Source organism: Triticum dicoccoides, chromosome 1A (assembly GCF_002162155.2).
Source record: "Triticum dicoccoides isolate Atlit2015 ecotype Zavitan chromosome 1A, WEW_v2.0, whole genome shotgun sequence".
Lineage (NCBI taxonomy): Eukaryota > Viridiplantae > Streptophyta > Magnoliopsida > Poales > Poaceae > Triticum > Triticum dicoccoides.
Genome location: NC_041380.1, coordinates 119,964,819 through 119,984,215, shown reverse-complemented (window position 1 = coordinate 119,984,215; position 19,397 = coordinate 119,964,819). Strand labels below are relative to the sequence as shown.

At 39.7% G+C, this 19,397-nt stretch overlaps 1 protein-coding gene across 1 annotated transcript in view; it reads left to right on the top strand.

Moving 5' to 3' along the window:
• Positions 1 to 548: 548 nt before the first annotated feature.
• The window catches only part of LOC119351976, a 61,977-nt gene continuing 43,128 nt past the window's right edge, over positions 549 to 19,397 (top strand). Inside the window, exon 1 of the mRNA XM_037618739.1 lies at positions 549 to 564. Coding sequence (XP_037474636.1) covers positions 549 to 564 — 16 coding nt within the window. The remainder of the gene's footprint in view (positions 565 to 19,397) is intronic.

Sequence of the window (19,397 nt, the reverse complement as noted above, 5' to 3'; positions counted from 1 at the left end):
CTTCCCAAATGTTTAGGACATGGTTCACCATTCAAAACTACTCCATCTCACGTGATGATCGGACATGGTTTAGTTGATATGGATCACATGGTCATTTAGATGACTAGAGGGATGCCTATCTAAGTGGGAGTTCTTAATTAATATGATCAATTGAAATTATATTTATCATGAACTTAGTCCTGATAGTTTCTACATATTTATGTTGTTGTAGATCAATAGCTCGCGTTTAGCTCCCTATTTTATTTTTGATATGTTCCTAGAGAAAACTAAGTTGAAAGGTGATAGTAGCAATGATGCGGACTGGGTCCGTGATATGAGGATTGTCCTCATTGCTGCATAGAAGAATTATGTCCTTGATACACCGCTAGGTGACAGACCTATTGCAGGAGCAGATGCAGATGTTATGAATGTTTGACAAGCTCGGTATGATGACTACTTGATAGTTTAGTGCACCATGCTTTACGACTTAGAACCGGGACTTCAAAAAAGTTTTGAACGCCACAGAGCATATGAGATGTTCCAAGAGTTGAAATTGGAATTTTAGACTCATGCTTGAGTCAAGAGGTATGAGACCTCTAACAAGTACTTTGCCTACAAGATGGAGGAGAATAGCTCAACCAGTGAGCATGTGCTCAGAATGTCTGAGTACTACAATCGCTTGAATCAAGTGGGAGTTAATCTTCCAGATAAGATACTAATTGACAGAGTTCTCTAGTCACTATCACCAAGTTACTAGAACTTCGTGATGAACTATAATATGCAAGGGATGACGAAAACGATTCCCGAGACCTTCACGATGCTAAAATCGGCGAAGGTAGAAATCAAGAAAAGAGCATCAAGTATTGATGGTTAACAAGACCACTAGTTTCAAGAAAAAGGGCAAGGGAAAGAAAGGGAACTTCAAGAAGAATGGCAAACAAGTTGCCACTCCCGTGAAGAAACCCAAGGCTAGACCTAAGCCTGAAACTGAGTGCTTCTACTGCAATGGGAATGGTCACTGGAAGCGAAACTACCCCAAATACTTGGCGGATAAGAGGGATGGAAAAGTGAAAGCTACATTTGATATACATGTTATTGATGTGTACTTTACTAGTGTTCAGAGTAACCTCAGGGTATTTGATACCGGTTCAGTTGCTATGATTAGTAACTCGAAACAGTAGTTGCAAAATGAACAAAGACTAGTTAAGGCGAGGTGACGATGTGTGTTGGAAGTGATTCCAAGGTTGATAAGATCACCATCGTACACTCCCTGTATCTTCAGGATTAGTGTTGGACCTAAATAAATGATATTTGGTGTTTGCGTTGAGCATGAATATGATTGGATCATGTTTATTGTGATACAGTTATTCATTTAAGTCAGAAAACAATTGTTGTTCTGTTTACATGAATAAAACCTTCTATGGTCATACACCCAATGTAAATGGTTTATTGGATATCGATTGTAGTGATACATATATTCATAATATTGAATCCAAAAGATGCAAAGTTGATAATGATAGTGCAACATATTTGTGGCACTGCCGTTTAGGTCATATTGGTGTAAAGCGCATGAAGAAACTCCATGCTGATGGGGTTTTGGAATCACTTGATGCTTGCGAACCATGCCTCATGGGCAAGATGACTAAGACTCCGTTCTCCAGAACAATGGAGCAAGCTACTGACTTATTGGAAATAATACATACGATGTATGCGGTCCGATGAGTGTTGAGGCTCGTGGTGGGTATCATTATTTTCTGACCTTCACATATGATTTGAGCAGATATGGGTATATCTACTTAATGAAACATAAGTCTGAAACATTTTGAAAAGTTCAAAGAATTTCAGAGTGAAGTGGAAAATCATAGTAACAAGAAAATAAAGTTTCTACGATATGATCATGGAGGTGAATATTTGAGTTATGAGTTTGGTCTTCATATAAAACAATGTGGAATAGTTTCGCAACTCACGCCACCTGGAACACCACAACGTAATGGTGTGTCCGAATGTCGTAACCGCACTTTATTAGATATGGTGCGATCTATGATGTCTCTTACTGATTTACCGACATTGTTTTGAGGGTTATACATTAGAGACAGCTGCATTCACGTTAAATAGGGCACCATCGAAATCCGTTGAGACGACACCGTATGAACTATGGTTTGGCAAGAAACCAAAGCTGTCGTTTCTTAAAGTTTGGGGTTGCAATGCTTATGTGAAAAAGCTTCAACCTGATAAGCTCGAACTCAAATCGGAGAAATGCGTCTTCATAGGACACCCAAAGGAAAATGTTGGGTACACCTTCTATCACAGATCGGAAGGCAAGATATTCGTTGCTAAGAATGGATCCTTTCTAGGGAAGAAGTTTATCTCGAAAGAAGTGAGTGGGAGGAATGTAGAACTTGATGAGGTAATTGTACCTTCTCCCGAATTGGAAAGTAGTTTGTCACAGAAATCGGTTCAAGTGATTCCTACACCAATTAGTGAGGAAGATAATGATGATGATCATGAAACTTCAGATCAAGTTACTATCGAACCTCGTAGGTCAACCAGAGTATGGTTCGCACCAGAGTGGTACGGTAATCCTGCTCTGGAAGTCATGTTACTAGACCATGACAAACCTACGAACTATGAGGAAGCGATGATGAGCCCAGATTCCGCGAAATGGCTTGAGGCCATGAAATCTGAGACCGGATCCATGTATGAGAACAAAGTGTGGACTTTGGTTGACTTTCCCGATGATCAGCAAGCCATTGAGAATAAATGGATCTTCAAGAGGAAGACGAACGATGATGGTAGTGTTACTATCTACAAAGCTCGAATTGTGAAAAATGTTTTCGACAAAGTTCAAGGTGTTGACTACAATGAGATTTTCTCACTCGTACCAATGCTTAAGTCTATCTGAATTATGTTAGCAATTGCCACATTTTATGAAATATGGCAAATGGATGTCAAAACTGCATTACTTAATGGATTTCTTGAAGAAGAGTCATATATGACGCAACCAAAGGTTTTGTCGATCCTAAAGGTGCTAACAAAGTGTGCAAACTCTAGCGATCCATCTATGGAACTGGTGCAAGCATCTCAGAGTTGGAATATATGCTATGATAAGTTGATCAAAGCATATAGTTTTATACACACTTGCGATGAAGCCTGTATTTACAAGAAAGTGAGTGGGAGCACTACAGCCTTTCTGATAAGTATATGTGAATGACATATTGTTGATCAGAAATGATTTAGAATTTTGTGGAAAGCATAAAGGAGTGTTTGAAAGGAGTTTTTCAAAGAAAGACCTCGGTGAAGCTACTTACGTATTAGGGATCAAGATCTATAAAGATAGATCAAGATGCTTGATAAGACTTTCGATGAGTACATACCTTGATAAGATTTTGAAGGAGTTCAAAATGGATCAGTCAAAGAAGGAGTTCTTTCCTGAGTTGTAAGGTATGAAGTTGCGTAAGACTCAAAACCCGACCACGACAGAAGATAGAGAGAGAATGAAAGTAATTCCCTATGCCTCAGCCATAGGTTCTATAAAGTATGCCATGCTGTATACCAGACCTATTGTGTACCTTTCCATGGTTTTGGCAAAGGGGAGCGATACTGATCCAGGAGTAGATCACTGGACAACGGGCAGAATTATCCTTAGAGGAGTAAAGAAATATTTATTGATTATGGAGGTGATAAAGAGTTCGTCGTAAAGAGTTATGTCGATGCAAGATTTTACACTGATCCAAATGAATCTGAGTCTCAATCTGGATACATATTGAAAGTGGGAGCAATTAGCTAGAGTAGCTTGCTACCTCTTGAGCACTGCGTTGGATTTCCCCGGAGAGGAGAGGATGATGCAGCAAAGTAGCGTAAGTATTTCCCTCAGTTTTTGAGAACTAAGGTATCAATCCAGTAGGAGGCTACGCGTGAGTCCCTCGTACCTACACAAAAACAATAGCTCAGCGCAACCAGCACGCTTAGGGTTGCCAATCCCTTCACGGTCACTTACGAAAGTGAGATCTGATAGAGATGATAAATAATATTTTTTTGGTATTTTTGGTATAGAGATGCAAAGTGAAAAGGAAAAGGCAAAGTAAAAAAGCAAAGCAATAATAAAGTGATGGAGATTGATATGATGAGAAAGAGACCCGAGGGCCATAGGTTTCACTAGTGGCTTCTCTCAAGAGCATAAGTATTCTACGGTGGGTGAACAAATTACAGTTGAGCAATTGACAGAATTGAGCATAGTTATGAGAATATCTAGGTATGATCATGTATATAGGCATCACGTCCGAGACAAGTAGACCGACTCCTCCCTGCATCTACTACTATTACTCCACTCATCGACCGCTATCCAGCATGCATCTAGAGTATTAAGTTAAAAACAGAGTAACGCCTTAAGCAAGATGACATGATGTAGAGGGATAGTTTCATGCAATATGATAAAAACCCCATCTTGTTATCCTCGATGGCAACGATACAATACGTGCCTTGCTGCACCTTCTGTCACTGGGAAAGGACACCGCAAGATCGAACCCAAAGCTAAGCACTTCTCCGATGGCAAGAACAACCAATCTAGTAGTCCAAACCAAACTGATAATTCGAAGAGACTTGCAAAGATAACCAATCATACATAAAAGAATTCATAGAAGATTCAAATATTATTCATAGATAGACTTGGTCATAAGCCCACAATTCATCGGTCTCAACAAACACACCGCAAAAAGAAGATTACATCGGATAGATCTCCATGAGAGAGGGGGAGAACATTGTATTGAGATCCAAAAAGAGAGAAGAAGCCATCTAGCTACTAACTATGGACCCGTAGGTCTAAAGTAAACTACTCACACTTCATCGGAGGGGCTTGGATGATGATGTAGAAGCCCTCCGTGATCGATGCCCCCTCCGGCGGAGCTCCGGAACAGGCCCCAAGATGGGATCTCGTGGATACAGAAAGTTGCGGCGGTGGAATTAAGTTTTTGGCTCCGTATCTGATTGTTTGGGGGTACGTGGATATATATAGGAGGAAGAAGTATGTCGGTGGAGCAACAGGGGGCCCACGAGGGTGGAGGGCGCGCCCCCTACCTCGTGGCCTCCTGTTAATTGGCTTGACGTAGGGTCCAAGTCTCCTGAGTTGTATTTGGTGAGAAAATCACGTTCCCGAAGGTTTCATTCCGTTTGGACTCCGTTTGATATTCCTTTTCTTCGAAACCCTAAAACAGGTAAAAACAGCAATTCTGGGCTGGGCCTCCGGTTAATAGGTTAGTCCCAAAAATAATATAGAAGTGGATAATAAAGCCCAATAATGTCCAAAACAGTAGATAATATAGCATGGAGCAATCAAAAATTATAGATACGTTGGAGACGTATCATAGGTCCATGCAGAGCATTGTAGACATAGAAAATTTGCAAAATACATGCTGCTCTGAACGTGGCAGACCCATTGACTAAACTTTTCTCACAAGAAAAACATGATCACACCTTAGTATTCTTTGGGTATTAATCACATAGCGATGTTAACTATATTATTAACTCTAGTAAACCCTTTGGGTGTTAGTCAGATGGAGATGTGAACTAATCACATAAAGATGTGAACTATTGGTGTTATATCACATGACGATGTGAACTAGATTATTGACTCTAGTGCAAGTGGGACACTAAAGGAAATATGCCCTAGAGGCAATAATGAAGTTGTTATTTATATTTCCTTATATCATGATAAATGTTTATTATTCATGCTAGAATTGTATTAACCGGAAACTTAGTACATGTGTGAATACATACACAAAATAGAGTGTCCATAGTATGCCTCTACTTGACTAGCTCGTTAATCTAAGATGGTTAAGTTTCTTAACCATAGACATGTGTTGTCATTTCATGAACGGGATCACATCATTAGAGAATGATGTGATGGACAAGACCCATCCGTTAGCTTGGCATTATGATCGTTTAGTTTTATTGCTATTGCTTTCTTCATGACTTATACATATTCCTCTAACTATGAGATTATGAAACTCCCAAATACTGGAGGAACACCTTGTGTGCTATCAAGCGTCACAACGTAACTGGGTGATTATAAAGATGCTCTACAGGGTGTCTCCGATGGTGTTTGTTGAGTTGGCATAGATCGAGATTAGGATTTGTCACTCCGAGTATCGGAGAGGTATCTCTAGGCCCTCTTGGTAATGCACATCACTATAAGCCTTGAAAGCAATGTGACTAATGAGTTAGTTGCAGGATTGTAGGATCGAGAAGAGGTGTCTAGAGGGGGTGAATAGTCTCTTAGCAAGAAAAGTTGCAGTTTTTAATTTCTTTAAGTTGAAGTGGAGTTTTGGCACAAGTTTGAACATTCACAATACATCTCAAGCAAGCATGACAAGAGTATATGAGCAGCGGAAAGTAAGTCATGCAAGTTGCAAGAATGTAAAGGGATGGGATTGGAGTGTGCAAACGCAATTGGAGACACGGAGATTTTTGGCGTGGTTCTGATAGGTGGTGCTATCGTACATCCACGTTGATGGAGACTTCAACCCACGAAGGACTTGCCTCACTAGGGTAGATCTTCACGAAGTAGGCGATCTCCTTGCCCGTACAAACTCCTTGGTTCAACTCCACAATCTTGACGGAGGCTCCCAAGTGACACCTAACCAATCTAGGAGACACCACTCTCCAAGAGGTAACAAACGGTGTGTTGATGATGAACTCCTTGCTCTTGTGCTTCAAATGATAGTCTCCCCAACAGTCAACTCTCTCTCATAGGATAGGATTTGGTGGAAAGATGATTTGAGTGGAAAGCAACTTGGGGAAGGCTAGAGATCAAGATTTATGTGGTTGGAATGAAGTATCTTGACCTCAACACAAGTGTAGGTGGTTCTCTCTCAGAAAATGTATGTTGGAAGTGTAGGCATGTTCTGATGGCTCTATCCACGAATGAAGAGTGGGTGGAGGGGTATATATAGCCTCCACACAAAATCTAACCATTACACACAAATCACCAAACTTGGTGGGACCGAATCATACAACTCGGTCAGACCGATTTAGTTCATAATGTGACCGTTAGGGTTTTCGGTGGGACCGACTTGATCAACTCGGTGGGACCGATGTGCTAGGGTTAGGGTAAAGCCTCATCTCGGTTGGAATTAGGTTTTTGGCTCCGTATCTGATCGTTTGGGGGTACGTGGATATATATAGGAGGAAGAAGTACGTCGGTGGAGCAACAGGGGGCCCACGTGGGTGGAGGGTGCGCCTGGGGGGGGGGGGGCAGGCGCGCCCCCCTACCTCGTGGCCTCCTGTTAATTGGCTTGACGTAGGGTCCAAGTCTCCTGAGTTGTATTCGGTGAGAAAATCACGTTCCCGAAGGTTTCATTCCGTTTGGACTACGTTTGATAGTCCTTTTCTTCAAAACCCTAAAACAGGCAAAAAACAACAATTCTGGGTTGGGCCTCCGGTTAATAGGTTAGTCCCAAAAATAATATAAAAGTGGATGATAAAGCCCAATAATGTCCAAAACAGTAGATAATATAGCATGGAGCAATAAAAAATTATAGATACGTTGGAGACGTATCAAGCATCCCCAAGCTTAATTCCTGCTTGTCCTCGAGTAGGTAAATGATAAAAACAAATTTTTTGATGCGGAGTGCTACTTGGCATAATTTCAATGTAAATCTTCCTAATTGTGGTATGAATATTCAGATTCAAAAGATTCAAGACAAAAGTTCATGTTGACATAAAATAATAATACTTCAAGCATACTAACAAAGCAATTATGTCTTCTGAAAATAACATGGCTAAAGAAAGCTATCCCTACAAAATCATATAGTCTGGCTATGCTCTATCTTCACCACACAAGGTATTTAAATCATACACAACCCCGATGACAAGCCAAGCAATTGTTTCATACTTTTGACATTTTCAATTTTTTTATCTTCACGTAATACATGAGCGTGAGCCATGGATATAGCACTATATGTGGAATAGAATGGTGGTTGTGGAGAAGACAAAAAAAGGGAAGATAGTCTCACATCAACTAGGCGTATCAACGAGCTATGGAGATGCCCATCAATAGATATCAATGTGAGTGAGTAGGGATTGCCATGCAACGGATGCACTAGAGCTATAAGTATATGAAAGCTCAACAAAAGAAACTAAGTGGGTGTGCATCCAACTCGCTTTCTCACGAAGACCTAGGGCATTTTGAGGAAGCCCATCATTGGAATATACTAGACAAGTTTTATAATGAAAGATTCCCACTAGTATATGAAAGTGACAGAATGAGCGACTCTCTATCATGAAGATCATGGTGCTACTTTGAAGCACAAGTGTGGTAAAAGGGTAGTAACATTGTCCCTTCTCTCTTTTTCTCTCATTTTTTGGGCCTTCTCTTTTTTTATGGCCTCTTTTTCTTCTTTTTTTCGTCCGGAGTCTCATCCCGACTTGTGGGGGAATCATAGTCTCCATCATCCTTTCCTCACTTGGGATAATGCTCTAAAAATGATGATCATCACACTTTTTATTTTTCTTACAACTCAATACTTAGAACAAAATATGACTCTATATGAATGCCTCCGGCGGTGTACCGGGATATGCAGTGAATCAAGAGTGACATGTATGAAAGAATTATGAACGGTGGCTTTGCCACAAATACGATGTCAACTACATGATCATGCTAGCAATATGACAATGATGGAGCGTGTCATAATGAACGGAACGGCGGAAAGTTGCATGGAAATATATCTCGGAATGGCTATGGAAATGCCATGATAGGTAGGTATGGTGTCTGTTTTTAGGAAGGTATTTTGTGGGTGTATGATACCGGCGAAAAGTGCGCGGTATTAGAGAGGCTAGCAATGGTGGAAGGAAGGAAAGTGCGTATAATCCATGGACTTAACATTAGTCATAAAGAACTCATATACTTATTGCAAAAATCTAGAAGTTATCAAAGCAAAGTATTACGCGCATGCTCCTAGGGGGATAGATTGGTAGGAAAAGACCATCGCTCGTCCCCGACCGCCACTCATAAGGAAGACAATCAATAAATAAATCATGCTCCGACTTCATCACATAACGGTTCACCATACGTGCATGCTGCGAGAATCACAAACTTTAACACGAGCATTTCTCAAATTCACAACTACTCAACTAGCATGACTCTAATATCACCATCCTCATATCTCAAAACAATTATCAAGCATCAATTTTTTTCTTAGTATTCACCGCACTCAAAAGAAAGTTTTACAAATCTTGAATACCAAGCATATTTATTATTAAGCAAATTACCATGCTATTAAGACTCTCAAAATAATCTAAGTGAATCATGAGAGATCAATAGTTTCTATAAAACAAATCCACCACCGTGCTCTAAAAGATATAAGTGAAGCACTAGAGCAAAATTATATAACTCAAAAGATATAAGTGAAGCACACAGAGTATTCTATCAAATTCCAAATTATGTATGGATCTCTCAAAAGGTGTGTACAGCAAGGATGATTGTGGTAGACTAACAAGAAAAGACTGAAATCATAAAAGACGCTCCAAGCAAAACACATATCATGTGGTGAATAAAAATATAGCTCCAAGTAAAGTTACCGATAGAAGTAGACGAAAGAGGGGATGCGTTCTGGGGCATCCCCAAGCTTTGGCTTTTAGGTGTCCTTAGATTATCTTGGGGGTGCCATGGGAATCCCCAAGCTTAGGCTCTTGCCACTCCTTGTTCCATAGTCCATCAAATCTTTACCCAAAACTTGAAAACTTCACAACACAAAACTTAAAGTAGGAAATCTCGTGAGCTCCGTTAGCGAAAGAAAACAAAAGACCACTTCAGGGTACTGTAATGAACTCATTCTTTATTTATATTGGTGTTAAACCTACTGTATTCCAACTTCTCTATGGTTCATAAACTATTTTACTAGCCATAGATTCATCAAAATAAGCAAACAACACACGAAAAACAGAATCTGTCAAAAACAGAACAGTCTGTAGTAATCTGAAGCTAGCGCAAGATCTGGAACCCCAAAAATTCCAAAATAAATTGATGGATATGAGGAATTGATCTATTAATCATCTGCAAAATGAATTAACTAAATATCACTCTCCAAATAAAAATGACAGCAGTTCTCGTGAGCGCCAAAGTTTCTGTTTTTTACAGCAAGTTCAACAAGACTTTCCCCAAGTCTTCCCAACGGTTCTACTTGGCACAAACACTAGTTAGACACAAAAAACACAACCAAAACAGAGGATAAATGATTTATTTATTTCTAAACAGGATCAAAAAGCAAGGAATAAAAATAAAATTGGGTTGCCTCCCAACAAGCGCTATCGTTTAACGCCCCTAGCTAGGCATAATAAGCAAGAATAGATCTAGGTATTGCCATAATAGTAAGATAGATTATTATTCATATTCTCTACGTTCAGCAGCAAGTTTTATTTGAGGCAAGCAAAAGTAATCAGACAGGGCTAAATTTAACGGGACAAAAGTCCCTAAGATCAACCTTGGGAGGTATAGGTTCCTCCTTTGGTCCTTCATAATGCACAACCAATTCATCATTATAAGCATTCTTTTGACAGAACTTTGTGAGCCTATATTCAAGAGAATATCCTAGTTCATTATTTCGAATAGCAAAATCATCATTAAGTTCAGAAATTCTATCAACTAAGACATTGGTAGGAACCCTTTTTCTAAGATTTTCATTGAAAGCAACATAGTCTAGAGATTGAAAACGCATTATTTCTTCTTGATCAAAGAGGATAGCCTCTATGGGAGGGCGGCAAGCGTCCACCCTATAATGCGCAAAGATTTCTTTGGCTTCTTTTATTATGAATCTAAACTCATGAGCCAAAAAGATAGTAGCGGCACGCTTAACAGAAGAATGCTCAATATTAGAAAATTCCAGAAAAATCCTTTGTATGGAAGGATGTCTTTCAAGTTCAACTACAAGCATGGCAATAGCGTCCGCAAGACTACTAGTTCTATGAAGGATAGAACTTCCTATAGAAGGTAAAGCACCGGCACAAGTAAAGAAATCTTGAATAACTCCTTTTCCAATAATATTACCACTATCAACACGAACTTTTTTTGTATGAAGGATGGTAGGTTCTTTAGCTGGAGCATCAGAAATTTTCATGAGATTATTGTCCATATCGACAATAACTTCCCCAATTTCAGACATAGAGGCAGAAGGTAAAGGACTTGACATAACGACAAGCTAGCAAACTAACACACAAGCAAACAAAAAAGGCAAACGGGCAAAAAGGAGGCAAATAGAGAAAGAGAGGGAGGATAGAGAGAGAGGGCGAATAAAACGGCAAGGGTGAAGTGGGGGAGAGGAAAACGAGAGGCAAATGGCAAATAATGTAATGCGGGAGATAGGGATTGTGATGGGTACTTGGTATGTTGACTTTTGCGCAGACTCCCCGGCAACGACGCCAGAAATTCTTCTTGCTACCTCTTGAGCACTGCGTTGGATTTCCCCGAAGAGGAGAGGATGATGCAGCAAAGTAGCATAAGTATTTCCCTCAATTTTTGAGAACCAAGGTATCAATCCAGTAGGAGGCTGCGCGCGAGTCCCTCGTACCTACACAAAAACAATAGCTCAACGCAACCAACGCGCTTAGGGGTTGTCAATCCCTTCACGGTCCGTTACGAAAGTGAGATCTGATAGAGATGATAAATAATATTTTTTTGGTATTTTTGGTATAGAGATGCAAAGTGAAAAGTAAAAGGCAAAGTAAAAAAGCAAAGCAATAATAAAGTGATGGATATTGATATGATGAGAAAGAGACCCGGGGGCCATAGGTTTCACTAGTGGCTTCTCTCAAGAGCATAAGTATTCTACGGTGGGTGAACAAATTACTGTTGAGCAATTGACAGAATTGAGCATAGTTATGAGAATATCTAGGTATGATCATGTATATAGGCATCACGTCCGAGACAAGTAGACCGACTCCTGCCTGCATCTATTACTATTACTCCACTCATCGACCGCTATCCAGCATGCATCTAGAGTATTAAGTTAAAAACAGAGTAACGCCTTAAGCAGGATGACATGATGTAGAGGGATAGTTTCATGCAATATGATAAAAACCCCATCTTGTTATCCTCGATGGCAACGATACAATACGTGCCTTGTTGCCCCTCCTGTCACTGGGAAAGGACACCGCAAGATCGAACCCAAAGCTAAGCACTTCTCCCATGGCAAGAACAACCAATCTAGTAGGCCAAACCAAACTGATAATTCGAAGAGACTTGCAAAGATAACCAATCATACATAAAAGAATTTAGAGAAGGTTCAAATATTATTCAAAGATAGACTTGATCATAAACCCACAATTCATCGGTCTCAACAAACACACCGCAAAAAAGATTACATCGAATAGATCTCCACGAGAGAGGGGGAGAACATTGTATTGAGATCCAAAAAGAGAGAAGAAGCCATCTAGCTACTAACTATGGACCCGTAGGTCTGAAGTAAACTACTCACACTTCATCGGAGGGGCTTGGATGATGATGTAGAAGCCCTCCGTGATTGATGCCCCCTCCGGCGGAGCTCCAGAATAGGCCCCAAGATGGGATCTCGTGGATATAGAAAGTTGCGGTGGTGGAGTTAGGTTTTTGGCTCCGTATCTGATCGTTTGGGGTACGTGGATATATATAGGAGGAAGAAGTATGTCGGTGGAGCAACAGGGGGCCCACGAGGGTGGAGGGCGCGCCCCCTACCTCGTGGCCTCCTGTTAATTGGCTTGACGTAGGGTCCAAGTCTCCTGAGTTGTATTCGGTGAGAAAATCACGTTCCCGAAGGTTTCATTCTGTTTGGACTACGTTTGATAGTCCTTTTCTTCAAAACCCTAAAACAGGCAAAAAACAACAATTCTGGGTTGGGCCTCCGGTTAATAGGTTAGTCCCAAAAATAATATAAAAGTGGATGATAAAGCCCAATAATGTCCAAAACAGTAGATAATATAGCATGGAGCAATCAAAAATTATATATACGTTGGGGACGTATCAAGCATCCCCAAGCTTAATTCCTACTCGTCCTCGAGTAGGTAAATGATAAAAACAGAATTTTTGATGCGGAGTGCTACTTGGCATAATTTCAATGTAAATCTTCTTAATTGTGGTATGAATATTCAGATTCAAAAGATTCAAGACAAAAGCCCATGTTGACATAAAAATAATAATACTTTAAGCATACTAACAAAGCAATTATGTCTTCTCAAAATAACATGGCCAAAGAAAGCTATCCCTACAAAATCATATAGTCTGGCTATGCTCGATCTTCACCACACAAAGTATTTAAATCATGCACAACCCCGATGACAAGCCAAGCAATTGTTTCATACTTTTGACATTTTCAAAACTTTTTCGATCTTCACGCAATACATGAGCGTGAGCCATGGATATAGCACTATATGTGGAATAGAATGGTGGTTGTGGAGAAGACAAAAAGAGGGGAAAATAGTCTCACATCAACTAGGCGTATCCATGAGCTATGGAGATGCCCATCAATAGATATCAATGTGAGTGAGTAGGGATTGCCATGCAACGGATGCACTAGAGCTATAAGTATATGAAAGCTCAACAAAAGAAACTAAGTGGGTGTGCATCCAACTCGCTTGCTCATGAAGACCTAGGGCATTTTGAGGAAGCCCATCATTGGAATATACAATCCAAGTTTTATAATGAAAGATTCCCACTAGTATATGAAAGTGACAGAATGAGAGACTCTCTATCATGAAGATCATGGTGCTACTTTGAAGCACAAGTGTGGTAAAAGGGTAGTAACATTGTCCCTTCTCTCTTTTTCTCTCATTTTTTTGGGCCTTCTATTTTTTATGGCCTCCTTTTCTTCTTCTTTTTTTCGTCTGGAGTCTCATTCCGACTTGTGGGGGAATCATAGTCTCCATCATCCTTTCCTCACTTGGGACAATGCTCTAAAAATGATGATCATCACACGTTTTATTTTTCTTACAACTCAACAATTACAACTCAATACTTAGAACAAAATATGACTCTATATGAATGCCTCCGGCGGTGTACTGGGATATGTAATGAATCAAGAGTGACATGTATGAAAGAATTATAAACGGTGGCTTTGCCACAAATACGATGTCAACTACATGATCATGCTAGCAATATGACAATGATGAAGCGTGTCATAATGAATGGAACGGTGGAAAGTTGCATGGCAATATATCTTGGAATGGCTATGGAAATGCCTTGATAGGTAGGTATGGTGGCTGTTTTGAGGAAGGTATTTTGTGGGTGTATGATACCGGCAAAAAGTGTGCGGTATTAGAGAGGCTATCAATGGTGGAAGGAAGGAAAGTGCGTATAATCCATGGACTCAACATTAGTCATAAAGAACTCATATACTTATTGCAAAAATCTAGAAGTTATCAAAGCAAAGTATTACGCGCATGCTCCTAGGGGGATAGATTGGTAGGAAAAGAGCATCGCTCGTCCCCGACCGCCACTCATAAGGAAGACAATCAATAAATAAATCATGCTCCGACTTCATCACACTACGGTTCACCATACGTGCATGCTACGGGAATCACAAACTTTAACACAAGCATTTCTCAAATTCACAACTACTCAACTAGCATGACTCTAATATCACCATCCTCATATCTCAAAACAATTATCAAGCATCAATTTTTTTCTTAGTATTCAACGCACTCAAAAGAAAGTTTTACAAATCTTGAATACCAAGCACATTTATTATTAAGCAAATTACCATGCTATTAAGACTCTCAAAATAATCTAAGTGAAGCATGAGAGATCAATAGTTTCTATAAAACAAATCCACCACCGTGCTCTAAAAGATATAAGTGAAGCACTAGAGCAAAATTATATAACTCAAAAGATATAAGTGAAGCACATAGAGTATTCTATCAAATTCCAAATTATGTATAGCTCTCCCAAAAGGTGTGTACAGCAAGGATGATTGTGGTAGACTAACAAGCAAAGACTTAAATCATAAAAGACGCTCCAAGCAAAACACATATCATGTGGTGAATAAAAATATAGCTCCAAGTAAAGTTACCGATAGAAGTAGACGAAAGAGGGGATGCCTTCCGGGGCATCCCCAAGCTTTGGCTTTTAGGTGTCCTTAGATTATCTTGGGGGTGCCATGGACATCCCCACGCTTAGGCTCTTGCTACTCCTTGTTCCATAATCCATCAAATCTTTACCCAAAAGTTGAAAACTTCACAACACAAAACTTAAAGTAGAAAATCTCGTGAGCTCTGTTAGCGAAAGAAAACAAAAGAACACTTCAAGTTACTGTAATGAACTCATTCTTTATTTATATTGGTGTTAAACCTACTGTATTACAACTTATTTATGGTTCATAAACTATTTTACTAGCCATAGATTCATCAAAATAAGCAAACAACACACGAAAAACAGAATCTGTCAAAAACAGAATAGTCTGTAGTAATCTGTAGCTAGCGCAAGATCTGTAACCCCAAAAATTCTAACATAAATTGCTGGACGTGTGGAATTTATCTATTAATTATCTGCAAAAAGAATTAACTAAATATCATTCTCCAAATAAAAATTACAGCAGTTCTCGTGAGCGCTAAAGTTTCTGTTTTTTTACAGCAAGTTCAACAAGACTTTCCTCAAGTCTTCCCAACGGTTCTACTTGGCACAAACACTAATTAAACACAAAAAACACAACCAAAACAGAGGCTAAATAATTTATTTATTTCTAAACAGGATCAAAAAGTAAGGAATAAAAATTAAATTGGGTTGCCTCCCAACAAGCGCTATCATTTAACGCCCCTAGCTAGGCATAACAAGCAAGAATAGATCTAGGTATTGCCATAATAGTAAGATAGATTATTAAAACTCATTTCATATTATCTATGTTCAGCAGCAAGTTTTCTTTGAGGCAAGCAAAAGTAATCAAAAAGGGATAAATTTAACGGGACAAAAGTCCCCAAGATCAACCTTGGGAGGTATAGGTTCCTCCTTTGGTCCTTCATAATGCACAACCAATTCATCATTATAAGCATTCTTTTGACAGAACTTTGTGAGCCTATATTCAAGAGAATATCCTTGTTCATTATTTCGAATAGCCAAATCATCATTAAGTTCAGAAATTCTATCAACTAAAACATTGGTAGGAACCCTTTTTCTAAGATTTTCATTGAAAGCAACATAGTCTAGAGATTGAAAACGCATTATTTCTTCTTGATCAAAGAGGATAGCCTCTATGGGAGGGCGGCAAGCGTCCACCCTATAATGCGCAAAGATTTCTTTGGCTTCTTTTATTATGAATCTAAACTCATGAGCCAAAAAAGATAGTAGTGGCAAGCTTAACAGAAGAATGCTCAATATTAGAAAATTCCGGAAAAATCCTTTGTATGGAAGGATGTCTTTCAAGTTCAATTACAAGCATGGCAATAGCGTCCGCAAGACTACTAGTTCTATGAAGGATAGAACTTCCCATAGAAGGTAAAGCACCGGCACAAGTAAAGAAATCTTGAATAACTCCTTTTCCAATAATATTACCAGTACCAACACGAATTTTTTTGTATGAAGGATGGTAGGTTCTTTAGCAGGAGCATCAGAATTTTTTCATGATATTATTGGCCATATTGACAATAACTTCCCAATTTCAGACATAGAGGCAGAAGGTAAAGGACTTGACATAACGACAAGCTAGCAAACTAACACACAACCAAACAAAAAAGGCAAATGGGAAAAAAGGAGGCAAATAGAGAAAGAGAGGGAGGATAGAGAGAGAGAGGGCGAATAAAACGGCAAGGGTGAAGTGGGGGAGAGGAAAACGAGAGGCAAATGGCAAATAATGTAATGCGAGAGATAGGGATTGTGATGGGTACTTGGTATGTTGACTTTTGCGCAGACTCCCCGGCAACGGCGCCAGAAATTCTTCTTGCTACCTCTTGAGCACTGCGTTGGATTTCCCCGAAGAGGAGAGGATGATGCAGCAAAGTAGCGTAAGTATTTCCCTCAGTTTTTGAGAACCAAGGTATCAATCCAGTAGGAGGCTACACGCGAGTCCCTCGTACCTACACAAAAACAATAGCTCAAGGCAACCAACACGCTTAGGGGTTGTCAATCCCTTCACGGTCACTTACGAAAGTGAGATCTGATAGAGATGATAAATAATATTTTTTTGGTATTTTTGGTATAGAGATGCAAAGTGAAAAGTAAAAGGCAAAGTAAAAAAGCAAAGCAATAATAAAGTGATGGAGATTGATATGATGAGAAAGAGACCTGGGGGCCATTGGTTTCACTAGTGGCTTCTCTCAAGAGCATAAGTATTCTACGGTGGGTGAACAAATTACTGTTGAGCAATTGACAGAATTGAGCATAGTTATGAGAATATCTAGGTATGATCATGTATATAGGCATCACGTCCGAGACAAGTAGACCGACTCCTGCCTGCATCTACTACTATTACTCCACTCATCGACCCTATCCAGCATGCATCTAGAGTATTAAGTTAAAAACAGAGTAACGCCTTAAGCAAGATGACATGATGTAGAGGGATAGCTTCATGCAATATGATAAAAACCCCATCTTGTTATCCTCAATGGAAACGATACAATACGTGCCTTGTTGCCCCTTCTATCACTGGGAAAGGACACCGCAAGATCGAACCCAAAGCTAAGCACTTCTCCCATGGCAAGAACAACCAATCTAGTAGGCCAAACCAAACTGATAATTCGAAGAGACTTGCAAAGATAACCAATCGTACATAAAAGAATTCAGAGAAGATTCAAATATTATTCATAGATAGACTTGATCATAAACCCACAATTCATCGGTCTCAACAAACACACCGCAAAAGAAGATTACATCAAATAGATCTCCACGAGAGAGGGGGAGAACATTGTATTGAGATCCAAAAAGAGAGAAGAAGCCATCTAGCTACTAACTATGGACCCGTAGGTCTGAAGTAAACTACTCACACTTCATCGGAGGGGCTTGGATGATGATGTAGAAGCCCTCCGTGATCGATGCCCCCTCCGGCGGAGCTCCGAAACAGGCCCCAAGATGGGATCTCGTGGATACAGAAAGTTGCGGTGGTGGAATTAAGTTTTTGGCTGCGTATCTGATTGTTTGGGGGTACGTGGATATATATAGGAGGAAGAAGTATGTCGGTGGAGCAACAGGGGGCCCACGAGGGTGGAGGGCGCGCCCCCTACCTCGTGGCCTCCTGTTAATTGGCTTGACGTAGGGTCCAAGTCTCCTGAGTTGTATTTGGTGAGAAAATCACGTTCCCGAAGGTTTCATTCCGTTTGGACTCCGTTTGATATTCCTTTTCTTCGAAACCCTAAAACAGGTAAAAACAGCAATTCTGGGCTGGGCCTCCGGTTAACAGGTTAATCCCAAAATTAATATAGAAGTGGATAATAAAGCCCAATAATGTCCAAAACAGTAGATAATATAGCATGGAGCAATCAAAAATTATAGATATGTTGGAGACGTATCATAGGTCCATGCAGAGCATTGTAGACATAGAAAATTTGCAAAATACATGCTGCTCTGAACGTGGCAGACCCATTGACTAAACTTTTCTCACAAGAAAAACATGATCACACCTTAGTATTCTTTGGGTATTAATCACATAGCGATGTGAACTATATTATTGACTCTAGTAAACCCTTTGGGTGTTAGTCACATGGAGATGTGAACTAATCACATAAAGATGTGAACTATTGGTGTTATATCACATGACGATGTGAACTAGATTATTGACTCTAGTGCAAGTGGGACACTGAAGGAAATATGCCCTAGAGGCAATAATGAAGTTGTTATTTATATTTCCTTATATCATGATAAATGTTTATTATTCATGCTAGAATTGTATTAACCGGAAACTTAGTACATGTGTGAATACATACACAAAATAGAGTGTCCATAGTATGCCTCTACTTGACTAGCTCGTTAATCTAAGATGGTTAAGTTTCTTAACCATAGACATGTGTTGTCATTTCATGAACAGGATCACATCATTAGAGAATGATGTGATGGACAAGACCCATCCGTTAGCTTGGCATTATGATCGTTTAGTTTTATTGCTATTGCTTTCTTCATGACTTATACATATTCCTCTAACTATGAGATTATGAAACTCCCAAATACTGGAGGAACACCTTGTGTGCTATCAAGCGTCACAACGTAACTGGGTGATTATAAAGATGCTCTACAGGGTGTCTCCGATGGTGTTTGTTGAGTTGGCATAGATCGAGATTAGGATTTGTCACTCCGAGTATCGGAGAGGTATCTCTGGGCCCTCTTGGTAATGCACATCACTATAAGCCTTGAAAGCAATGTGACTAATGAGTTAGTTGCAGGATTGTAGGATCGAGAAGAGGTGTCTAGAGGGGGTGAATAGTCTCTTAGCAAGAAAAGTTGCAGTTTTTAATTTCTTTAAGTTGAAGTGGAGTTTTGG